Here is a 26,977-nt window from a genome sequence, read left to right as displayed (position 1 = left end):
GACCAATGCTCAAGAACATATGAAAATATAAGCATAAATACATCACGAGATTTCTCAATTCAGTCCCGGCATTCAATATTATGACTGATCTACAATAGCCTCAACCACTCTTCTGTGCTTGTTCTAATCTACAAATCCTTGACCTTTCAAATATCGATCTCTAAATCAAATAGTTTGGCCTCCACTACCATCAGTGGCAAAAAAAATTAACAACTGTTTTGTTAACTGGAGTTAACAAAATTAACTCCACTGTTATGATGAGGCCACACTTAGGTTGGAGGAAAAACACCTTATATTCCATTTGAGTAGCCTCCAACCTGATGACATAAACATCAATTTCCCAAACTTCTGGTGATGCTCCCCCACACTCCCCTCCTTCACCATTTCCCATTCCCTTTTCCCTCTCTCACCTTATCTTTTGCTCGCCCACTGCCCCCCTTTTCTTTCTTCTATGGCCTTCTCTCTCTTTCACCAATCAACTTTCCAGCTCTTTACTTCATCCCTCCCCCTCCAGGTTTCACCAATCACCTTGTGCTTCTCTCTCCCCTCCCCCCCCCCCCCCCCACCTTTTTAATCTACTCCTCAGCTTTTTTCTCCAGACTTGCCGAAGGGATTTGGCCTGAAATGTTGATTGTACTCTTTTCCTAGAAGTTGCCTGGCCTGCTGAGTTCCTCTAACATTTTGTGTGCGTTGCTCAAATTTCCAGCACCTGTAGATTTTCTCTTGTTTATGTCTACAGAAAGGGGTGATTATTTCCCTATCACTGGGAATTCCCCACAATTGAGCACAATTGCCACAGAAAAGCAGCATCCATTATCAATGACCCCTTCCATTCATGCCACACCCTCATCTCAGTGCTACCATCCAGCAGGAGATACAGAAGCCTTTGGTCAAACACCACCAGGTTCAGGAGCAGTTACTACCTTACAACTACTAGCCTTCTGACCCAGTGTGGATAACTTCAATCACCACTACTCTGAAATGCTTCTATGGTCTAAATTCTCACTTTCAGGGACTCTTTACAACTCATGCTCTCAGTATCACTTTTATTTTCAGTGTCTTCATTTGTATATTGGTTATTTGTCAGTCTGCCTGCTTATGTATAATTTTCATAAACTTTTACTGTATTTCTTTATTGCCATAAATACGGCAAGAAAATGAACCTAGTTGTAGCATATGGTAACATATGCACGTTGATGACATATATGCACGTTGGTAATAAACTTACTTTGAACTTTGAATGCTGGACATTGAGACTAGCTGGGTGGTCTATGGTCAGTATGGACTCATTGGTCCAAAGTGCTTGTATCCATGCTGTATCACTCTAGTTTCAGCTATGTTTCTCTTACATCTTTGGTTCTATCAATGTTCCAAAACAATTAATTGGGTGTTCTACATTTTTTTTTAATGAAATGGACATATCAAATCTCCTCAGCATAACAAGAATGTATCCATTCTTGTTACTCTCAATGCTTCAGAGTGCCACCCATATTCACAGTGAAAGTGAAATTTTTTGGTACTTGCTTCCACTAAATATATTTTTCTTTCAGCATTGTAAAAGAAAAAACAGTGGATGACAACTGAAAAATATTATCACATAAAGGGAACATGAAATCAAGATAAATGCCTAACACAAATGTGTTGAAGAATCATCAACTTCTCTAATACATTTTCTTTCCATCTGCAAGAAATTAGCTAACAAAATTCTTACTCAAGCCAGAAGTGTATCTAAGTAACACAATGTTTTTAAAACCAGTTTACTTTTACCAAAGCAACATCAACCAACCTGGAACATAATCCAGCAGACATCACTGATCAAGTATTTCACAAAACTACAGAATGAATGACTTCATAAATCAAAGTATCGACCTTTATAAATCACATTATTGAGTACAGGGGTTGGGATGTAATGCTGAAGCTGTACAAGAAGAACATGTGTGAGGCCTAATCTGAAGCATTGTGTATAGTCTGGTCACCTAGCTACAGGAAAGATATCAATATTACTGAAAGAGTAGAGAGAAATTTTAAAGTACAAGTGTCCCCCCCCCCCCTTTACAAAAGTAGAGCGTTCCTATGAAACCTTTAAGCAGAAATGTCGTAAAGCGAAGAACCATTAATTTATATGGGAAAAATTTTCGTAAAAGTGAAAATCCTCTTTGCAATGCAAAAACAGGTTACTAATGTAGGTCTTTTGTAAAGGCGAAGTGGTGTAAAGCGAACATTCGTAAAGCAGGGGACACCTGTATGATGCTGGGACTTGAGGACCTGAGTTATAGGGAAAGGGTGAATAGGTTATTTCCTGGAGGGTTGGAGAATGAGGGGTAATTTGACAGAGGTATACAAAATTATGAGAGGTCTAGACAGGATAAATGCAGGCAGGCTTTTTGCAGTGAGCTTGTGTGAGACAACAACTAGAGGTCATGGATTAAGGGCGGAAGATGAAATATTTAAGAACATGAGGGGGAATTTCTTGCTCAGATCGTGGTGAGAGAGTGAAACAAACTATTAGTGGAAGTGATGGTTGCGGGTTCAATTTCAACATTGAAGAGATACTTGGAGAGGTACATGGACAAGAGGGGTATGGAGGGCTGTGGTCCAGGTGCAGGTCGATGGGTCTAGGGAGAATAATAGTTCGGCATGGACCAGATGGACTGAGAGGCCTGTTTCTGAGCTGTAGTACTCTATGACTATTTCACAAAACTGCAGTACAGGCAGTCCCTGGGTTACGTACGAGTTCCCTTCCTGAGTCCATCTTTAAGTCGGATTTGTACGTAAGTCGGAACAAGTACATCCGGTATTATTTACCGTCAGTTAGTCAAATGTTTGTCTTAGTACACAGTATATATTTTACCTTTCTATGCATATAAAACACTTAAGAAATGTATGTATTCCAATAATTAAATCACTGAGTTGCTTAGTAATAATTGTAGCTTTCATCGGGCAGGGCCTTTCAAATGCTCCATTATTCTCACTTTATCCATTATCCTTTAAAATTGTTCCGATCGTTGACCGACTGTAGCCTAACGCTTTTCCAATGACCGATGGTGTTTCAAAGCGTTTTCCAAATGCTTTATTATTTCCACTTTATTTTAAATCATGATCACTTCCCGTCAATGGAACAGAAACACTGCGGACGCCGGGTCCTGAGCTCCGCCAGCTCCCGAGGTCTGCTGGGTCCTAAGGACCACCGCACTGAATTCCCCGGGTCCTAAACTCCAGCGCACTGAGACAGGTTAAATGGGACAAGTGGGGGCTGTGCTGGGTTTGGGTATTTGATCCTCCACAATATTTCACATGGGAATTTAAACTGGAGGTGGCAGTGTTTTTTTTACGAGGTTGAGTTGCGAGCTCAACATCAACGCGGCATGGATGGTATGGGAGTCACTGGATCGACATCAACCCGGCATGGGAGCGGTCTGTCACTAAATCGAACTCGGGAACCTCCGTTCTCCAGCCCAGCGCTGATCTCACTACGCCACAAGCTGACCGGGGGGGGTGGCAGGGTCAGGGTGAATCTTACTAAGAAAAGTTTAAGCCAAATACAGAGTTAAACACTCAACACAGTGTCAACGGCAATGACTTAAAGTGGCGGACGGCATCGCAATCCGACTTAAAAATGGTGGACCTCCTTCCTCGGTTCGTAAGTACGAGTTGTCCGTAAGTCGGATGCTCGTAACTCAGGGACTACCTGTATAACAATTCAACCAGATAATCCACTCATTTGAATAAAAAGATCAATGTTTTAGTTCAAGCAAAGTTTATAATTTGTAAAACAGTACTTTGTATGGGTTGAATGGTTATAAGCCAAACTCTTTCATTTTAATCCTTTGCTGCTGCAAATGTTTATATTTAATAATGTTGACAACTTAAATGCCAGGATGCGTTAATGCAACTCACAGGCCTTACCGTTTGGTTCTGTGTAGTCATAAAAGAAATTTAAACATTAGTCAATGCATACAAAAGGCAAACTATTAATCTCTGCACCTACAGCTGCCCATACTGATGGTTATCAAACCAAGTTATCAACCAATGAAAATTCTTTCATCAGCCTTTTCTATCTTCTAAAATACCAGCCTGAATCAAAAGTTTTAAAAAATGCAGACATTTTTTAAACTTCTGATTCAAGCTGATATTTTCCTTAAGGATTTGAAACAACTCATGCAATTGGGTGCACAGAAAAACACAAGCATTTGTTCAATGCGAGACAAAGAATGGGATTGTTTTTTTAAAAAAGAAATGGCCACAGCTTCTAGGCAAACCTAGTCATTTTTAAACAAAATTACATGCAAATACACTTTATTCTACAAATTACTAATTCAAAAACATTACATGCAGATGACACCATAGCCACAGCTCTACACACTGTCCTTACACACCTGGAGAAGAGGGATGCTTATGTGAGAATGCTGTTCTTGGACTACAGTTCAGCATTCAACACCACAATTCAGCATTCAACACCACAATTCCCTCCAGGCTCGACAAGAAGCTCAGAGACCTCAGCCTTCACCCTGCCTTGTGTAGCTGGGATCCTGAACTTCCTGTCAGATCACTGGCAGGTGGTAAGAGTGGGCTCCCTCACCTCTGCCCCTCTGACCCTCAACACAGGTACCCCTCAGGGCTGTGTACGAAGTGCCCTCTACTCTCTGTATACCCATGACTGTGTCACCACCCACAGCTCCAATCTGCTAATTAAATTTGCTGACGACACTACACTGGGAGGCAGCCTACAGAGAAGTCATCACCCTGACACAGTGGTGTCAAGAAAACAACCTTTCCCTTAATATCGCAAAAACAAAGGAGCTGGTTATGGACTACAGGAGGAATGCAGACAGGCTAACCCCTATTGACATCAATGGATCTGGGGTTGAGAGGGTGAAGAGCTTTAAGTTCCTCGGCATAAACATTAGCAAGGACCTCACCTGGTCTGTACATACCAGCTGTGTGGTCAAAAAGGCGCAACGCTTCTTTCACATCAGACGGTTGAATAAGTTGGTATGGGCCCCCAAATCCTAAGAACTTTCTACAGGAGCACAATTGAGAGCATCCTGACTGGTTGCATCACTGCCTGGTATGGGAACTGTACTTCCTTCATTCGCAGGTCTCTGCAGAGAGTGGTGCAGACAGCCCAGTGCACCAATAGATGTGAATTTCCCAATATTCAGTACACTTGCAAAGACAGGTGTGCATAAAGGGCCTAAAGGATCATTGGGGATCCAAGTCACCCCAACCACAATCTGTTCCAACTGCTACCATCCAGGAAACAATACAGCAGAATAAAAGCCAAGACCAACAGGCTCCGGGACAGCTTCTTCCACCAGGCCATCAGACTGATTAATTCATGTTACGCAACCATATTTCTATGCTATATTGACTGTTCTGTTGAACGTAATATTTATTATAAATTACTATAAATTGCACATTGCACATTTAGACAGAGATGTAAAGATTTCTACTCCTCATCTATATGAAGGACGTAAGTAGTAAAGTTAATTCAATTCAATTCGATTTTAAAGTGACTGGTATTCCAATATTTGTATTAACTTTATTAGTGTTTATTTTAGCCACGCTCAACTCACTGACCCAATGTTGAGCCTTTTGGCAGGGAAAACTGTTTTTACCTTAGGATCATGAGAAGTGATCCCTGTGCAAATGCTTAATGTGTATACTATCTATATTTAAACTATAAATTCCCATTTGTTATTACATTACAAAGTCAAAAAACTACTTTGTTTTCAAGCCACAAATACCAATTCTGTCTGTAAGTTAACAAAAAATAATTTCACATATTTATGGTTAATTTTCCAAAATGCAAATAAAAGAAAATTCAAAAACAAAATGCTGGCAGAACTCAGCAGGCCTGACAGCATCTATGAGAGGAAGTAGACTACCTCCTGCTGAGTTCTGCCAGCATTTTGTGTTTTCACTCATTTCCAGCATCTGCAGATTCACTCGTGTTGCAAAAGAAAATTCTTATTACTTAGAGAGCATGATAACATCAGATGGTAGGGCTGATGTTGAAATTAGGAGGAGGATTGGGATTGCTAAATGCACATTTGAGCATTTGAGCAAGATACCAAAGAATAACGTGATTTCTATGGGTATGAAACTCAGAGTACAGGTGGTCCCCATTTTTCGAACGTTCGCTTTACAATATCTCGCTGTTACGAAAGACCTACATTAGTACCTGTTTTCACTAACCAGAGGATTTTCGCTTTTATGAAAAAAAGACGCCCACTTTATACGTGTGTTTACCCCGAGAAAGACTAGATAGATAGATAGATACTTTATTCATCCCCATGGGGAAATTCAACATTTTTTCCAATGTCCCATACACTTATTGTAGCAAAACTAATTACATACAATACTTAACTCAGTATAAATATGATATGCCTCTAAAATCACCCTCTCAAAAAGCATTAATAAATAGCTTTTAAAAAGTTCTTAAATAGTTTACTTAAATACATTGAATGGTAACTTAAGCTCAGTCCTAACCCTGGCACTTTAACGTATCTTACCATATGACTACCATGACCGTGAAGCCTTGTGCGGGCAGTTTTATGCGCATGCATGTACATGCCGATTTTTTTTCTCCAAATCGATTTTGGCTCGCTGTCTTCCCAATTTTGATAAGTGAAACTACACCATACATACAATATTTCTACTTTATATAGGCTGTATATTTAACATATCATTCCTGCTTTTACTATATGTTCGTGTTATTTTAGGTTTTATGTGTTATTTGGGTTGATTTAGTAGATTATTTTTTGGGTCTGGGAACGCTCAAAAATTTTTCCTATATAAATTAATGGTAATTGCTTCTTCACTTTACTACATTTCGGCTTATAAACGGTTTCATAGGAACGCTCTACCTTCAGATAGTAGGGGAAACCTGTATTATGGTGTTATGTTCATTCCACACCAACATAAAGAAGTGAAAGTTGGACAATATCAAGCAAAATGAGGGAAGACTCAAAACTGTAGAAATGTGGTTCTTGAGAAGAATGATGAAAATATCACAGAGGAAAGTAACAAATGAAGAAGTGTTGCAAAAAGGCAGAATAAAAAGAGAGCTGATATCAATCAGGAAATGGCAGTTGGAATTTCTGGGACAGGTACTGAGGAAAGTAAAGCTCGAACATCTTGCAGAGATGAGGAAAATTCATGGAAGAAAAAGCCATGGTCAACAGCACATGACATCCATGAGTTACATCAAGGAATTTTTTTTAAGAGCTGTAATGCCCTGGGTAAGATTTCTACTGCTATGCTGTGAGGGTTTTTTAAAGCAGTTTTCTGTAAAAGCAATGTGTCCTGTAAGAGTGTTTTGGCTTCGGCTAAAGACAAGGAGCCATGAGGGGCACAAGGGAAAATGCAGCAGAATGCAATCGTAGAAAGTGCTTTGTGCAGATGAATGGCTTCAAGGAGGAAGGGTCAATACTCCTGAGAGAGCCGGTTCATTCGAGATGGTCTTCAAGCCGAATTCAGACTGTGGCAGGTGTCTTCACTCAGACCACGGGTTCAGCACAAGTAAAGCAATGCACCCGACTACTCCAGAAATGACCTGCAACGTTTAGGTGCACACTTAGACTGTTTAAACAGTAATGGGCCCTTCTAATTTTGTCTTCTTTTTCTTTAACTGTTTGTTAAAAGTTGAAAATTCAGTAAATATATTTCTTTCATAATTTTATGCTGGTGTACGATCTGTTAATTCTCTGGCAAACGATACATTTGCATACAGCAGTAATTACACAGCATTCACTACACTCAATGTTCCTCCACAGAACATCCCAACTTTCCTGTTTGGTTGAACCCCAAATCATACTGACCCTTATGAAAGGTGGCTTTCTCACCGCTGAGTCACGGGGCTGTTAGAGTAGTTAGCCAACGAGCCAAATTTGTATACGAGTCTTGTGAAGGGTTGCAGAGCTTATTAAAATCTCTCAGATTAAAGAGACATGGAAAACCACAATCGGCCACTTTATACAACACGGCACATTCTTATATCCATCAGTATTTTTCACTGAGATAACACTATTTTGCAGTTTTAATGAGTATAGCCATTTGATGCAGTCAGCAGAACATAAAAACAGAAGAAATCTACTGCTGACACATAAAAACAAATTTCACGACATATGGCAGTGATATTAAGCCTCAGTCTGATATCGGAGCAGGAGTCGGCCATCTGGCTCGTTTAGCCTACTCCACCATTCAATAAGAACCTTGGCTGATTTGGCTGTGGACTCAGATCCACCTACCTATTTTTTCCCAATAACCCTGAATTCTTCTGCTGTGCAAACATCTACAGTATGTAACCATGCATTAAATATACTTGTTGAGGTTGCTTCTGTTGCTTCCCTTGGCAGAAAATTTTACAGATTCACTGTTCTCTGAGAAAAGCAGTTTCTCCTCATCTATGTCCTAAATCTATTCTCCTAAATCTTAAGGTGACATCCCCTAGTTCTCATCTCATTTTACCAGTGGTAACAACTTCTCTGCCTCTCTTATCTATCTCTTCCGTAACTCTATATGAGAGCAATAGATTAGACAGAGGCAAGAAAGTTGTTTCAATAAGATCTTATTCTGTTCCAGCGAGTATACTTCCAGGTGACTCAATCTCTCCTCATAGGTTAACCACTTCATCTCCGGAATCAACCTGGTGAACCTCCTCTGCACGGCCTCCAAAGCCAGTACGTTTTTCCTGAAGTAAGGAGACCAGAACTGCACAAGATATTTAGGTGTGGCCTCACCAGTACCAGTTCAGTTGCAGCATTACCTCACTGCTCTTAAATTCAATCCTTCTAGCAATGAAGGCCAACAATTGTCTATTTGATAATCTGCTGTACCTGCAAACAAACTTCCTGCAATTCATGCACCCCCAAATCCCACTGAACAACAGCATTTAAATAATATGATCTTCTATTTTTCCTTCAAAAGAGGACATTCTCACAATTTGCAATGTTGTTCTCCATCTCCCAGATCCATTCCCACTCACTTAATCCAGCTATCTCTCTGTGCATCTTTTGCACTTTTTGCTGTTCCACACAATTCAGTGTCATCAGCAAATTCTTAGACATACTACACTCAGAACCCTCTTCCAAACATTTATGTCGTCAACAGTTGTGGGCCCAACATTGATTCTTGCAGCATTCCACTCACCACAGATTGCCAGCCAGAGAAACACCAATTTATTTCAACTCTCTGCCATCCATTTGTTAATTAATCCTCTATCCATACTAATACCTTACCCTCAACTCCATAAATCCTTATTTTATGGATTAGTCTTTTACACAGCACCTTATCAAATGCCATCTGGAAATCCAAGTACACAATATCCACCTGTTCCATTCTATCCACTGCGCTCACTGTATCTGCAAAGAATTCCAGTAACTTTGTCAAATGGCATGAATCCATGCTATGTCTTCCTGACAGAACCATTCCTTTCCAAATACTTCACTATTTCTTCTTTGATGGTAGCTTCAAGCATTTTCCTCTCCTCTCTACAGACATTAAGCTAACTGGCCTCTAGTTAACTGCCGTTTTCCTACTTTATTTTATAAACAATGGCATGATTTTGGCTGTTTTCCAATATGCCAATAGGACCTGCCCATACTCCGGAGAATTTTTGTAAATTATCACAAATGCGTCTGCTATAATTTCTGCCATTTCTTTCAATACCCTGGGATGGACCCATCAGGACCAGGGAATGTGTCTACCTTTAGATCCACTAGTCTGCTGAACATTACCTTTTTAGCAACTGTGATTGTATCACTCCAGTCACTCTTCATTTGGCTGGATCATCAGCCTATCTAACATTCTCAAACACTGAATTAACTTGCTGTCAAACAATCTGGACAGAATGCAGAGGTATCCTCTTTGTTGAATTTAATCTGTCACCAAGACTCAAAATAACAATACATCCAAGTACAGGGTGACAGCTTCTCTTTGGCCTTGGACAACTGTATTGTGAATATGTTAGTGAGATATTATCAGAAAACCAGTATATTTCAAAATTTCTACAGTGGATTTTAAAGGTTGCAACTCAATCATTGACAAAATCGATTCAGGGAATCAAGACACTTTTCATTTAATCCTGGAATATTCTTCATAATACTATTTTTCACAATGATCTATACAAGCTGAAAGAGCATATCAAATAAACTCCATGCAGAATTCAAGCAAACAACACACTGAAAAGTCATGAGACCATGGAAAACAAGCAAAGATTTGTACAAGTTGATCACTCAGAAGAACACATAATAGATCCAGAATTGTTTGAAATGACTACAGGGTAAGGTTGAGACAAATAGGCTTAAACCAACTCAGAGACGTAATGTCAATTAAATTTATAAATTGTTCTATTCTATGTTTGGCAACTTTGGGAGAACGAAAACAATCTGAAGAGCCAATTGTCAGTTGTTATGGGAACCAATAAATAGCCATATCCCTATTTGGAACAGTTTCTACAGCAGAAAACAATTAACTCTGTATCCCAACGTGAAATTCCCTCCATGAAAGCTTAGTATACACTACATTGAGAATTCATCAGATTTGGCAGTTATAGTAAAGTTCTCAAATTTATCTTTTCCAGTGTGACTTTTTTATACACCTATAGAATAGATAATTCTTTTACTCTGTATTTAGCTGAATAATTAAGGTATAAGTAAACTATATTATCAAGAAGTCAAGCATCATCCCTACCTGTGCATGGAAAAGTGATAAAGTCCTCACAGTATGTAAAGGCAGCAGCACCTTGATCAGAAATTGCTTGTGTTCAGCCTTAAGAGGCAATGCAAACCCATTTATTATACTGTTAATGGAAAGAGAAAAAGTTATCTACTTTATTCAGTAGACTTGCATACCAAAGTTCAGCCTTTAGAACATTTAAAAAGGATCCAATGTAGAAACAATATTCTATCTAAAAAAATGAGTATCTTGAACAAGGTATATTAATAAGTATTTTTCTAAACATCAAGCATTTGTTCATCAAACTTCAAAGTTAAAGATTTTATGTTCAAATTAAATAAATCATGGTTAAGATTCCTATTTCATTACAAATTATAATAAAGAATTAAAACATCAACAACTCTAACAAGAATGGCAAAATTTGCAATCTCATACAGTAATATTAATTCTAATTTGAAAATACTCCATGCTCTATAAGGAAAATACTACACCAGACTGCAGAAAGCCCAACTAAACCATCAAAACTGACAGCATTTTATGAAGATAAACACAATGAGGCACTGATGTTCAATGAGAAATCTTCAATTTCCATTTTCGCTTTTGCCATGTTTCTTTCATTGTCTTTCATTGCCTTGGAGACCGAGAAACGTAGGTCAGCAAGAACTAATTACAGAATGTTTAAAATTCATTTACAATAAAAAAGCAGTACATCATACTTATAGTACCAGCTGCACTACAGTTTTGGCATTTTACTAATGCATTCCCGATGCATTCAAAATTGTTCATCTCTTGGTAAGTTTTTATCTGTACACAATAAAATATGCTAAATGATGAAAATGAGTTTAAATAGTTGGCGAGGTTTGGTCCCAATGCTTCCCTACAAAAACTGCCACCCGACACTTCCTACTTTGACTTGGACAAAAGGAATAACCATTTGAGACGTACCAGAATATTGTGCAAATGTAACCCAGTAGGAAAAGTTGAAACAATTAGAAAAAATCTTTAACACAAAAAATTCTGCTGATGCTGGAAATCCAAAGCAACACACACAAAATGTTGAAGGAACTCAGCAAGTCAGGCAGCATCTATGGAAATGAATAAACCTTTCAGGCCAAGATCCTGAAATTCAGGACAGGAAAGGAAGGAGAAAAACTCCAGAATAAAAAGATGGAGAGGGGGAAACAGGATAGTTAGAAGGTGATAGGTGAAGCCAGGTGAATAGGAAAGATAAAGGGCTGGAGAGGATGGAAATTAATATTTTTACCTTCCTAATATTTCCAGAAGCTCAGCTACACCATTAAAATGTTCTGTTTCATAAACAAATCTGCAAAGAAAATACAAGTTAACCTTGAGCAACAAAGTAAAGATTTAAAAAATGAACACTAATATTTTCACAGTGAATTTGATATTTTTCTTTCTCCAAGTAACTTTGGTTTCAATGTTTTATTTGGTTGCCCAACATGAATGTGACAACTACCTTCTTTTCAAGAAAGAATTTGATGTGACCAAAAAATCAGATATTTACTTTATATGTTCTTTTGTTGGTCTCAAAATGGACATTTGATCCTTTTCTCAGCCCACTGACAAACATATAGAGTATAATATATTCTACTGTTTAGTCCTCTTTCCCCCACCCCCCCCCACCACCACTGCAATCCCCAATCAACTCCTCTTGTTCATCATGGCTCCCATTCACTCTCCCTCTGATGTCCATTTAGCCATACTGAACTGAACTTCTGGAATTACCTTCCTGAATCATTACTTCTCTAGATATTTCTTTCCTGCATGACACCTATTTTTGACAAAATTACAAATTTCCCTCCTTTTATGTAGTTCCAAATTAGAATTGACTACTCTCATGAAATGCCTTAAGATATTTTGTAACTTTAATTTGTGTTTGTTTTTAAGGCAGTAAGGAAGTCAATGGATTTGATAATAAAATCAGTAACACCTGTACATGATACAAGTCAGAAAGTAGTTTAAGAGTTGGCAATATGGAGCAAGACAGGAATATCTATCCTCCATGATGGCCTTATAACATTGAGCAACTTATCAGGACAGCAAAGCCAATTTCAGCTTATTTAGTCACATTGTTCACCCATTCTCAGGTGCAAGATTTTAACCTTTTAACCAAAATAGACAAGACAGTTAAAACAAAAAAAAAAGATAATGGGCAAACACCTTATTGCCCATTGCAAAAGGAGGGCCAGAAGAGCACATGTAGCTTTAGGACAATTTAGGCCACTTTTTCCTCAATGTCAGCAAAACAAAAGAGCTACCCATTCACTGACTTCAGGAAACAGGAAGAGTGCATGCCGTTGCATGTATCAATAATGCTGAGGTGGAGATGAAAAGATTAGCTTTATTTGTCACATGTACATCAAAACATACAGTGGAATATATCATTTGCATCAACAACCAACACAGCCCAAGGATATGCTGGGCACAGCCCACAAGTGTTGTTATATTTCCAGCACCAAAATAACATGCCCACAACTTGCTAACCCTAACCCGTACATCTTTGCAATGTGGAAGGAAACCAGATCACCCAGAGGAAGCCCACACCATCACAGAGAGAATGTATAAACTCATTATAAGCAGCAGCAAGAATTGAAACCAGATTGCTGGCACTGTAAATTGTTACACTGACCACTATCCTATTGTGCCGCCACTTAATGTTTGTAAGTTTCACATTTCTAAATATAAATACCAGCTTGTCTTGGTCCAACCACAGTGATGCTATGGCCATGAAAGCACACCAGTACATCTAGTTCCTCAGAATGCTAAGGAAATTCACAATGTCTCCATTGACCCTCACCAATTTTTGATCAATCTACTACAGAAATCATCCTAATCAATACCTTACAGCTTGGGATGACAACTGTTCTGCCAAAGTGGGGATATTCAAACAGACCATAAAACAAAGTGTCATGAACAAACCAGAAAAGGACACACAGAACACAAAATGGAAAAGCACAATACAGGCTCTTCAGCCCACAATGTCATGCCGACCTTTTAACCTTCTCCAAGATCAATCTAATGCTTTCCTCCTACATAGCCCACTATTTTTTTTTCATTCATGTTGCCCATCCAAGGGTCTCTTAAGCGTATCTGCCTCTATCACACCTACTACCTCGTGCAAAAAAAAACTTGCCTCTGACATCCCCCCCCATACTTTCCTCCCAACACCTTAAAGTTATGCCCCCTTGTATTAACTCTTTCCACCCAGGGGAAAAGTCCCTGGCTGTCCAAAGAGCAAGGATCCAAGAAGAAATATCTGCATATCACCACTGGTCAATAATCTCCAGACAGAATAGGCTCCACCTACTATCATCCTCTGCCTTCTGTGGACAAGCCAATCCTGTATCCTGGAAGTATTAAAGTGTTCAGTTTGAAACTTTAATCAGTAAACCTCCTCCTTTGAATATAAGTTAAAGCTTTCACACACTTGAGCAAAGTGAAATCTACATATTATTTCTGATGATCTTTTAAAGTTTGCAATTGGTTTACTGGCTAACACAGTACCTAATATGGGTTTGCCATGACTCTAGTAAATAATACACACAATCTACACTATTCTATATAAAATGCCCCAAAAACTAGAATATCCATACTTAAGCACTACTGTGTTCCAGTAGAGCCCAGGAGGTATATTATACATTTTTGAACTTAATTGTTAAAATCAGCAACTTAAAGAGTTTGAGGAATAAAAAGATAGGAAAACTTTGCCCGAAAATTCAGTCTGACTGATTTGTCACTGGCCAGATTAGAAAATTTTAATGGAAATTTAGGAAGATTCCAGCCTCTTCCCCGAAGGACCTTTTAAACAATGATCAATGCAGCAGAATTATTCAAACTTAGAGATCAATTCTTTCTTCAAGAATTCCCCAATTAGTCCCAATGGTGACAACTGTAAAGACACAGCTAATGTTAGGGGTTATATTTAATTGCTCTCAATTGCCTTATAGCTTTGCTGGTCCAGAGAGCTATCCAAAGTATAATTTGTAAACTTATGCTATTTCAATTTTCCTCATAACAAGTTTTGGGTTTACATTCCTCAGTGTAGCCACTATGACCTATGAATACATCTATTAAATTTGGTAGAAGGAAATACCATGTTTATAAAATTGTGTTGAGTAAGTAATATTCTTCTCTAAGTCCAAAAAAGTGCAAATAGTAAATATTTGAAGTAATGTTTAATTACTTCAGAAGCAACATCTGACAAGGAAAATGTACACTTACTGTAGAAAAATATTGTTAATTTGTTTTCGAATAAATGCCCTAAGTCCAAGAAACTTTCCATAAATTCTGTGCAAGACAGTCTTCAGATAGTCTCGCTCCCGAGGATCTTCACTGTTGAACAGCTCCAAAAGCTGAAAAGTAACAAACAAATCTTTGCTGTACATATTATGGGGTTTTCAATGCAGCAGCTTGAACACTGAAATCATTACATAAGAAGAAACAGCAATCCCCTAAAATAAGCAATGAAACAAATACTCATATCAGATTAGTTCAAATCACTTGAAACTAAAAAGTAGTTTAATTAAAGGAGCAAAAATCAAACAACAGAGCTCAACACTTTTGAAATGTGCACACATGGATAATTATCAGATCCTAGTATCATACAGAGCCAGATGAGTGACAGATTAGCAATGAACCTTCAAATTCCACAAAGAAGCTACACAAGTCATAAAAATGTAGAAATCAAATCCAAAGAATAGTTTGTTCAAGGAAGTATCCCTTAAATGAGGGAAAGATTAAATAAAATACTCTATAGAACAGCAATAAGGCAATGCCAAGGGTAAAACAGATCTAATGATCTGAAATTCTGTAGTTGTTAGGAATACTGATTTTTGTTTTATCTCTGTCAACCCATTTCTGTGAACTACAACGTCAGCCGCAGGAGTATTGTGGCCAGCACAAAATTCAATGCAGCCTTAATTGGTCACATCACAAGTACAAGATTTAACAGAACCCCAAATCTGTTTTTCCACGTAATGAAATGTAACACGCTGTAAAGTTTCACTGCTAATGTAATAGCTCCTCTGTAATATTTCACTGCTACGGTAATGGTTTCTCTGTAGCAGCAAGGTTTGGGTTATGACTAGAGATAACAGGGGCTTTGGAATGTGTGCTATCCAATGGCAGGTATGTTGTTCTTTCTTGTGGGTCTGGGAGCAGGTATTTTGCAGTCTTTTGTCAGTGAGAGATGAAGAGAGAAGATGTGAATGAAGAGAGTTGGTAGTCCAGCGGATGGAGTGAACTTGGAGTGAGGGTCTGAGGGTCAGCGACACTCGGAGGAGGTTGATGGGGAACAAATGGATGAATCTGTGAGCTCCAACATGTACATTAGATTGTTTCATTAAAATGGGCCCTTTTTAAAATTTTCTTTACTAACTCTATAGTCAGATTAAGATTTATAAAGTTCAATCGTTTAATTGCATATGGTGTATTGTCTAATATTTTGTGGTTTGGAATTGTAACCGGGCAACACATCATGCAGCATCCACACAAACGAGATTTCTCAGCTTGGCTGGGCCAGAGGCTGTCTTCCCCTAGACAAACACATGCTGGCCAAACCTGAGGGCTACAGAAGTTATCTGCCAAAGGTGCCAATTTCAAACAGAGCATACGAGGGATGCTTGCTGTGTGTTTGGTCAGAGTATATCGCTGATTTCTTGAAAAAAAATCTTTCCATGCCAGAACGTGGTAAAAGAAATAAAAGATTTCCTTTTATAATCAGAAGCCTCAAAATCAGCTATATTTAATCTCATGCAGGACACACAACATTCTGGAGGAACTCAGCAGGTCAGGCAGCATCTACAGGGAAGTCCAACATTTAGGGCCGAGACCCTTCAACAGGACTGGAAAGTAAGGGGGAAGAAGTCAGAATAAGGTGGGGGAGGGGAAGAAGTACAAGCTAGATTGTGATAGGTGAAATTAGGTGAGGGGAAAAGGTAGAATAGGTGGTTCAGGGGGTGATGACTTGAGAAGCTGAGAGGTGATAAGACAGGAAAGGGGACATGGGATAAAAGGGAGGAGGATCACTAGAGGGAGGTGACAAGCAGGTGAGGAGAAGGGGAAAGAGGGGAGATAAAATGAGGAATGGAAAGAAGTGAGGGGCAGGGAGAAATTGCCAAAGTTAGAGAAATCAATGTTGATGCTGTAAGGTTGCAGGCTACCCAGACAGATCCTATTTTTAGTTGTACTTCACAACGTACAATAAACATTCTTAATCACCTGATTGTATTATGCTTTCAAAGCAAAAATGCTAAACTTGAAATAGGCCTGCCAAATCCATGAAAAGATATTTATACAATAATTTCATTGTAATCATGCTAATCTGTGTACAGATTAAATATATATCATCTTAGCAATAGTAAAGCCTATTCAATGATTACTATACACTTATACTAAAATTCACAAAGGTAGTTTAAAGTACATTGAACACATGAAAACAGTAGTAAGTTTTCAAAACAAAATATTAAAGTTGAAATAGATCAGTTAAGTTTACAATACCAATTTCATTAAGTACATGATATTCAAAGCTTACTCACCAATTACTGTGAACTAATGGGCAAAGTTTACAAAAGTAGTTTTAAAGCATAATGATCAAATCACTCAAGGCTGAGATTATAAAAGATTACATTCACAAACTGCTATGTAACTTAGATAATAAATACAAGGAAATGCATCTCGTTATTTCTTTACTCAGTTAAGACAGTTATGCTTAAATACCTGCAATATAAATTTCTGATCTACATATTTTTTGGCAATGCTGGGCTGGAATTCTTGACTCTCTAAAAATCGAATGAAGAATTCATATATAAGCTGGAATAGACAAGAAAGAGTAAAATTACCAAAGGAAAAACACTTATGATCATACCAATGGGAAAACTTCAGCACAGAAGTCAGGCATAAAAAGATTTATTAGCAACATTAATCAATTACTAATTCCAGATCTCTAATCCTACCAAGTCAGTGCAATATGTAACACACACACAAATATTTAAATATTCTAGTGATTTGTAAGGCATATTGCAACAAGTAAAATTAATAAACATGATTCAAAGTTAGTGTTAATACTGTACATGTAAAGATTAGAGGGTATCAATTCTGATGAAGGGAACACTTCTGACCTTATTAACAATAGTAAAACCATTGTACAAGATTATGTAAATGATTTGGTTGATGGAATTGATGGCTTTGTTGCAAAGTTTGCAGATGATATGAAGATATTTGGAGGGGCAGGTAGTTTGAGGAAGTAGAGAGGCTACTGAAAGACTTAGACAGATTGGGAGATTAGGGCAAAGAAATGGCAGATGGGATACAGTGTCGGGAAGTTTATGGTCATGCACTTTGGAAGAAATAAAAGGGTAGATTATTTTCTAAATGGAGACAAGATACAAAAATCTAAGGTGCAAAGCGATGCAGGAGTCCTTGTGCAGGATTCCCTAAAGGTTAATTTGCATTGAGTCTGTGGTAGGGAAGCAAATGTGATGTTAGCATTATTTCCAGAGGACTAAAACATAAAAGCAAGGATGTAATGTTGAGATCTTGTAAAGCACTAGTGAGGCCTCAGTGGCGTTTCTGAGCAGTTATCTTAGAAAGATGTGCTGAAACTGGAGTGGGTTCAAAGGAAGCTCATGAAAACAATTGCAGAGTTAAACAGCTTGTCATATGAACAGCATCTGGGCCTGCATTTGTTGAAATTCGAAAGAATGAGGGGTGACCTAATTAAAAGCTATTGAATGGTGAAAGGCCTTGATTGAGCGGATGTGAGCAGGTTGTTTGCAATGATGGGTGTGTCTAAGACCCAAGGATATGTCCTCATAATAGAGGGGTATCCTTTTAGAATGGAGATGAGGAGGAATTCCTTTCGCCAGAGAGTGGTGAATCTGTGGAATTTGCTGCCACAGGTAGCTGTGGAGGTCAAGACTTTATGTATATTTAAGGCAGAGGTTGATAGATTCTTGATTGGTCAGGGCATGAAAAGATACGGGGAGAAAGCCAGAGACCGGAGCTGAGGGGAAATATGGATTAGCCATGATGGTATGGCAGAGCACCTCAATGGGTCAAAAGGCTTAATTCTGCTCCAATATTTTATGGTCTATGAAAAGGATACCAAAAGGATACCAAGAAAGTCTGTTTTTAACTATAAAGGAGAAAGAAGATCTTGCAATATTTAATATTCTTATGGGAATGTTGAAAATAATATTCTTCAGAGCTAAATAAAGAGGCAGTGTCCCAAAGAAGAAGAAGAAGAAAGCCCTTAACTCCGAGTGGAGTCATCGGGACGCCATTTTCTTTTTAGCAGGCTTTCTTGTTTTTATGAGGCCGAGTTGCTAGCTTAACACTCGGTGTGGAGGCTCCAAAGCCAGGACATAAAGAGGCTGCAGAGGGTTGTAGACTCAGCCAGCTCCACCATGGGCACAACCCTCCCCACCATCACAGCTATCTTCAAAAGGCAGTGCCTCAGGGCGGTGGCACCCATCATTGAGCACCCTCACAATACAAGATATGCCCTCACCTCATTACTACCAAAAGGAGGTACAAGAGCCTGAAGATCCAGAGTCAACAATTTTATGAACAGTTTTGTCTCCTCTGCCATCGGATTTCTGAATGGTCCATGAACATTACCTTGTTATTCTTCATTTGAACTTATAGTTATTATGTCTTACACTGTTCCGTTGCCACGAAACAACAAATCTGATGACCTACGGCAGTGATAATAAACCTGATTCTGATTCTGAAAGCGTACTTAATATTACAACTTTCATGAGATAATTCAAAGCTTCAATTATGTTGACTGTTATAACTAATGACATCTATAGAAAATTAAGTTCTGGATGTCTAATTTTTCAGGGAAGTTGAATATTGCTTCTACCATTTCTTTCATTGGAATTCTCAATGCTGAGCACAACCTAAAGTTATTTAAGTAATTTCTTAGTAGTAAAACATGTTTTAATAAATATTTTGCAGATAAAACAACCCAGACGGCATGGATTGCAGGATAACACAACTATTAATGCTCTCGGAAATTCCTCAATTAATAGCAGTGCCAAGAGCAAAGATGAAATTGCATCAGCCGAAAGTAAAGGTCAAATTAATTGAATGAATGCAAAACGTGAGATTGAACATTGGTAATTTATCTAAAAGACAATTTTTAAAATCACTTAAGTCTACAAGTAAAGGGTATTCACATGGAAATAGTAATTAATTAGGAATCCAAAAAATGGCAAAGTTAAATTACACAAAGGTAAGTTCCAGTATGAAACAATTTTATTGATGGGTAATACCAATTAAAACAAATGTGAAAACTGAATTGACTAAGAAAATCAACTAATTTGTGGGGGAAAGTATTTTTCAGAAAGGGATTTGATACCCGTATCTTGTCTGGAAATAAATTACCCTCATTTCCATTGTGCGATAGATACTTAAGAGCCCTCAAGAATGTTAAAATTAGAACAATTAATAGTGCTAGCACCATCCATATCATTGAAAATGTTTTTTAAAGTAGTGCTGATCATCACTTTGTGCAACCCTTGGTTTATTCCAGTCAAAACTATTACATTCAAATTACAGGAGTGGAAAGCTTTAGACTTTCAGTGGTCTGAAACAGTTATTACTTTGATTGCCATTGTACTTGAAACCAGAATATAAAAGAGTTAGCCAAGCTGGATATCTAATATAGAAGAAGAAGAAGAAGAAGAAGAAGAAGAATGCCCTTAACTCCTGGTGGAGTCATCGGGGCGCTGTCATGACAAGCTTTTTGCACCGATCTTATTGGTGACTGCTCATAAAGTGGCATTTCTGTAGTATTCTCCAGATTTTTTTTTTACAAAGTTGAGTTGCTAGCTCGACGCTCAACCCAGCACAGATGGATAGCGTGCAAGGGAGCTGACTGGATTCGAACTCGGGACCATTTGTTCTGGAGTCCAGCATTGATGCCACTACTCCAACAGCCGGCAAATCTAATTTAGATATCATATTAATTTTACATAGGAACTTGTAGAGTTCACCTGTAAATGAGGCCAGGATGCCTCCAATGTTGGTTCATCTTCTTCTGGGTCAAACTCTGAAGTATCTGAAGGTGGAAGTGTCCTAAAAATATTTAAAGAAACCTATGGCAAAATAGAATAGAAATTACATATTAAACATCCTTCTCAAAAATCTTAATGTTATCTTAACCAGCAACAACAGAGAAGAACAAGAGCAGAGGTTTAATAATGACACATCATACGGACCTGGAAATACATCACAATCTCAGGATCAAAAAATATTATTGCCTTCAAGATTGCATCTCATAAACTGATGCAATGATTTGCAGAAACAATTCAACAGAATTAGTGAGAATATTGCAAATTACAATTTGTAATCTCCAAATAGCATGCATAAATCATTTGTAATTTCCACATTTTAAAAGACTGATAAAGATTCTTGAAGAAATACCTGTTAAACAAGTATACCCGATGAACTTCCCCTTTGGTTCTTGTACTGAAATGTCAGTACAAATAAAATAGATATTAATATGCAGATATACTACATTCAAACGTTCTCTATAGATTCAATGTGGTAGCTCTATCCAGTGGCTTATGATAAGTTTAAAATAAAAGAATAATTTCAACATAATATATTAAGCAAACAGAAATTTACTAATCACTTCAGCAACTCCACTATGAGGAAATAAACAAAATGAATAATTATTAAAAGAGCAAATACACCTGCAAGAATTTTGTTTATGTACCTAGTGAGGGGCAGGATTGGTTTGACTCGGGATGGCTGGAAGAGTTATGCAGAGGGACACCAAAGCAAGCCAATTGATTAGCATCATCTATCCAATCCATTCATGAATACCTCTCTGGTGGTTACTCTCTACCAGATGCCAAGGCCTCTTTGATGATTACTAGTACTTTCCATGTCTTTATACATCTACCACAGTTTCAGCCTAGTTAATTGGTCACAATTACATTCCTTGACCCAACGGATTTGTGGAAGCACACAGCTCACCAGAATATTTCAAAGGCAGTCAGCAATGAATTAGCTGGTGAAGCCGCTAGAATAATTCAGTTACAGTTAAATTCCAATAATCTGTCATTTTCAGCTCGTTGGTAATGCCAGATTATCAGGTTTTCCGGACTAATGTACATTATTGGATATTATTACCTTAACACATTTAATTCACATTTTGCTTTAAAGCTGTTACACAGTCGAATAACAGATTTTCCAGTAAAGCCACCAAGTATAAAGGGAGTGTACAGTAAGTACCAGGTCTCAAGTATGTCAGAGACAGCATGGGAACCAAGGTCCCAATGAGTTAGCTCCTGTGCTATTGGGATTTCCAAATAGTTGGATAACTTATGTGTCTTACTCTAGTAAGCTTTCATTTGGTTTTTAATCTATTGTGTTTAAATTCAATCACTTGCGGGCTGCCACCCCCTCCCAGCACATCCGTGCTGATTGTTAACACAAATTATGCATTTTATTGTATGTTTCCAATTACATACGGTAAATGAATCTGAATCTTCTTCCTTTGAGAAAGAGCCAACCCACTCGAGAGAGCCATCTAATTAAATTTCTATCACACCATAAAGATGGGAAATTACTCCACTTTTTCTTTTATTACTTTGATTCAAAAATAAATACTAAGAGGTTTTGAAAATAAGAGATATAGTTGCAGATGACTAATAAATTCAAGAATGTAGAGTTGAAGTGTGCTGGCATTCGAAGAAAATGATGGATTAAGAGGAAAAAATGTCCAAATGAAAAAGAACAATTTGCAAGTTAACAAACTTACCATTTTAACTATTTCAGGATATGTTTGTTCCGTCAAGATTCCGCGACCCACAGCAACAAAGTCTACCAATTCACTAAGGGTTGAGCGCTTATACTCCTTCATTTTAAGGTCTGCTAACGAATCCATGAAATCAAATACGACACAACACTGCTGTAATTTCTTCTGAAAGAGTGTGACTTTCTCCGTTGTTGAAACATCTACAAAAAAAAGTCAAAATGGATGAGTAGAACGATTGAGAATTATAACAACCGTCCAGTTGAAAGCAAGTGTATTTCCATTTTTATATATCATTTGTTTTTCAAAATGATTTGCATTAATGTAGGCAGAAAGTCAAAGTTAGCTACCAACCATTCACACAAACCAATAGAAAAGTAACCCAACAAAAATAATGCCGAGCATTATTTTCCTTGGGGAACCTTGGGATCTACTTAATCTCCATATTCAAGTTAAAAAAAACACAAGCTGGACCCGTCTAATACTGTCTCAAAATCATGTTTAACTCCTATAGGTGAACGATATTATATTAATACTCAAAAATACTTGGCCACTGCCATAGGTTGCCTATTTCAAGTATATTCCTTTCCAGTAGATTGTCTTTGAATGTAAAGAAAATGCATTAATCTGAAACAAAGTAAACTTTTTCCAAATGTTACAACTGCATCAATGCTTACATTTTTTCCTTTCACATTCAGACTCCATACACAATTAAGTATCAATAAAACCTTCTGTTTCATATATTTTTAGATGTATACTTTCAGTTAAAATGTGAAAACATCCCATGATATGATCTAAAATTACAACATCTAAACCTTGGCTGCAGTTCAAAATACAAACCATGACTGCTTTTAGAAACAAAACCTGAAGATATTTCATTTCCAGACTTCTCACTTGCAGTTTGTAAACTGAGGAATCCCACAATGTAATCTAAATTTGCAGCTGTTTCACCACAAAGCTTCAATATTTGAAGATTTTTGTATAGTCTTAACTCAAATCATTCCCTTGTGTCAACGATTATTTTTCCAAAAGGAAAAGCACAGCCAGCTTGACAGTGGTAGCTCATAAGGTTTTAATGACACAGGAGGAAAGGGTAGTTCTGATCTACTCAGTTCCATGTTGAAATACATTGGTAAAATGTATCTCAATTTATAACCAACTGTTCAACCTTAAAAGATGGAAAATTGAGCCATATATTAGCTGCGATGAGAACAGCCCGATATTATCAAACAAGCTTCAACAGGCATTCAGTCCTTTGTATAGATAAATAAAGGGGGTGATGTGTTTTGGCAGAACCCTAGCCAGTGATTGCTGACTTCCAATATGAAAGCAGTGGCAAATCCAGCTCATAATAAGCAGCACTTCTTGCATGTCTTAGTTATATTAGACTACTGAATAAAAATGGGCTCCATTCCAATCTGTCATCAATTCCAGCCAAGACAATCAAAGGTAAAGTTCAAATTTCAAATTCATTATCGAAGTATGTATACCATACACAACCTTGAGATTCATCTTCTTGCAGGCAGTCACACAACAAAAAAACACAATAGAACCCACAGAAAGTCACAAAGACTGACAAACATCCAATGTACAAAAGAGTGTAAATAGTAAAAAAAAAGAAAACAAATAATTCACAGAACATGAGCTACAGGTTTCCGAAAGTGAGTCCACAGATTTAGGACAACAACTACTCCCAAACCTTGAGGCGAGGGACCAAAGACCCCTGTAGCCCCTGCCTGATGGTAGTAGCGGGAAGAAAGGAAGTTGAGCAGGCTTCTTCTTCCAAGAGTGCCTCAAATGCTGGATAAACACTTCTATATCACTAGCTTCAGTGCCTCTCTGGTGACTTTGTTCACAATTACAAAGGCTGGGTTGATTGCCTACTGTAAACTCACAGTCCCCTAACCTACAGGTAATAGGAATGTGACAGAAATAAATAATAGAGGGATAGGGTTGATGACATTATACTGAGAGCAAATAACAGATTTGAGGGACTGAATGTGTCTCCTGTGTTATAAGGAATATAGAGTGAGCAAAAATATAGCCAATGGAGTACAATACGGGAGAAGTGTGAATTCATCCATTTCAATCCAAAACACAATAGAAGCTGTGGAGAAGCAACAGCATTTTGATGCAAATGTACTTGACTCACTGAATTCAGAGAACATAAATCAAAAAGACTACAAACATGCTACAGTAACTGTAATGACAAATAACATAATTTACAGCCTTGTATATTAATCCACAGAAAAGAAATACTGTCTTAAGATGCTGTCATATTGGTTTATAAAGATTAAATAGGTGATCCCTGGGTTTCATTAGGGGGTGGGTTGGGAGATGGCTGCATTCACAGAAAATGGTCCCTATAGGAACTTCCCATAATGCAAAGCCTATCACCTACTTATCACGAAATGACAGCTGAAAGTAAAATCATTCTTCTTTTCCCCAAACAAATTACTTAAGTGCAAATTTTTATTTCCTGTTCAAACAATGGTACAGTCGAAGACCATGGAGGATTAGTTGGCAGGCAGCACACTTCACAAACAGCAAACTCTAGTACACATGGTGCCATTATAGGAAACATTCAATCAAAGTTAACAAAAATGATTCAGCATGCACTGCATGCAATTAGCAAGGTATTATTCTTGACAAGAGGTCCAAGGTGAATAGTGATCCCGCTCTAAGATCCTGTTTGCATTATATATCAACATGAATAAAAAAGGGGAGCAATATTGAAATATAATATGAAAGTTATATTATGAAATATATTGAATATAACATGAAAGTTGTGCTAGTAAGCAACTCACTTTCTCAAGTGATGGGAGGTGACCAACACATGTAAAGTAAACTCATTCCTGATGAAGGGTCTCTGCCCGAAACGTTGGCTACTCTTTTCTCACAGATGCTTCCTGACCTGCTGAGTTCTTCCAGCGTTGTGTACGTATCCTTTGATCCACAGCATCTGCAGTTGTATTTTTGTGTAAAGTAAACTCAACTTCTACACAAACACGAGATGCTGGAAATCCAAAGCAACACACAAAAAGCTGGATGAACTCAGCAGGCAAGGCAGCATCTAAGGAAAAAAAGAGTTAACAGTCGACGTTTCGGGCCAAGACCTGGTCCACCAGTCCTGGTGAAGGGTCTTGGCCAAAACACCGACTGGATACTCTTTTCCATAGATGCCGCCTGACCTGCTGAGTTCCTCCAGCTTGCTGAGTGTGTAACTCAAGTTCTATGTGATTATGGACCCAGACTCAAAGGTCACAAATTCTTTATATGCAACATGGACATTAATACAAACTATATTTCTGCTGTGAAGAGAAGATAAAATTCAAATAATAAACAAACTTAATGAACTCACTTTTTATTGATTCTGAAGCACATAAAAAGAATAGTCAAAGTAACAGCTGCCATCAAGAAAGTAATTATGTGGTGCGATGCAGCAATGCTTCATTATATATGATAACAAAAAGAATAACAGCTGATAACTGCAGCTGTTGGGCTTATCTGAAAAAAGCCTCTCTCAGAGGTAATTAAGTCTCTCTGTAGCTTTCTACCCTACAGAATAGCTGTCATGAAGGAAAACTAATAACTGCAGTAAAAATCAGACTTTTATCACAATTCAAGCCAAAAGTGACAATACACTAATTTCATTATAAACATATTGTCAAACTAAGATTGTTAAAATATGCTGATGTTATTTTTATAAGATCATCTATTTAATGCATGATACATAAACATATCAAACAGACTGAATGCACATCATGAAAATAGGAAACGTAACAGCCAACCATACACTTAGTGTGAATGAGGATACCAATTAACACAGGCCATTGTTCTTGTATATTCTTCACTCTTTTTAAACTCACACAAGCATCTGCACTTAATTTTCTTCCATATTTAAAATTATAACCTCTAAACACAACTAATCAATGTGGTATCAAAACAATGAAAAAGCACTATTTATAAAATAGATTCTAAATTACTTCTAACAGAGAAAATAAATGATTTTTGTACGGAAAAGTGAATGCACTCAGAATATGCTTAACTGTCCAAACGTTTGCTACAATCTGTCATTAACACAGCAGGTTGCTATTAGCTTCTTTAAAAAACTAATTGCTGCATCATTAACAAACAGTTTAATCTAAAGTCAACAGCTGGTAGGAAGGGCACGTTATGGGTTTGATGGTTAATTATGCTAACTTCCCTCTTTACTAGCTTGTAATGGGTTTGAAAAAAGAACAATTACAATTTATTTAAACCCAAGACATGACTAAACAAGGTATTTGTTTAAATGTTACAGACTGTGTGACCACACAAGTATGATGAGCGCTGGCGACCAACTGCAGCATTTTGCAGACAACTCACAAAACTACTATATACTCCAGTAGATAAACGTCTTCTGAACTGTGATCACTGCAGTTGGTAATTGCCCTTTTAAGGGTGTACTCCTGAACCAACTTAATCTGGTGCTTTTGTGATCTTTTGGAAGTGTGGTGAACTAGA

At 37.7% G+C, this 26,977-nt stretch overlaps 1 protein-coding gene across 1 annotated transcript in view; it reads right to left on the bottom strand.

Annotated features, from left to right (window-relative positions):
- Positions 1 to 26,977, bottom strand: part of ppp2r5eb (protein phosphatase 2, regulatory subunit B', epsilon isoform b) — a 116,191-nt gene that overhangs the window by 22,867 nt on the left and 66,347 nt on the right. The window contains exons 2-7 of the mRNA XM_073039504.1: positions 22,478 to 22,674; positions 20,703 to 20,804; positions 17,419 to 17,511; positions 14,923 to 15,053; positions 11,945 to 12,004; positions 10,696 to 10,804 (exon numbers count right to left, since the gene is read on the bottom strand). Of these exons, the coding sequence (XP_072895605.1) occupies positions 10,696 to 10,804; positions 11,945 to 12,004; positions 14,923 to 15,053; positions 17,419 to 17,511; positions 20,703 to 20,804; positions 22,478 to 22,674 (692 nt within the window). The remainder of the gene's footprint in view (positions 1 to 10,695; positions 10,805 to 11,944; positions 12,005 to 14,922; positions 15,054 to 17,418; positions 17,512 to 20,702; positions 20,805 to 22,477; positions 22,675 to 26,977) is intronic.

The sequence above is a fragment of the Hemitrygon akajei genome, chromosome 3 (genome assembly GCF_048418815.1).
Source record: "Hemitrygon akajei chromosome 3, sHemAka1.3, whole genome shotgun sequence".
Lineage (NCBI taxonomy): Eukaryota > Metazoa > Chordata > Chondrichthyes > Myliobatiformes > Dasyatidae > Hemitrygon > Hemitrygon akajei.
The sequence above is the reverse complement of the archived record's forward strand: the minus strand, read 5'-3'. Positions and strand labels throughout refer to the sequence as shown.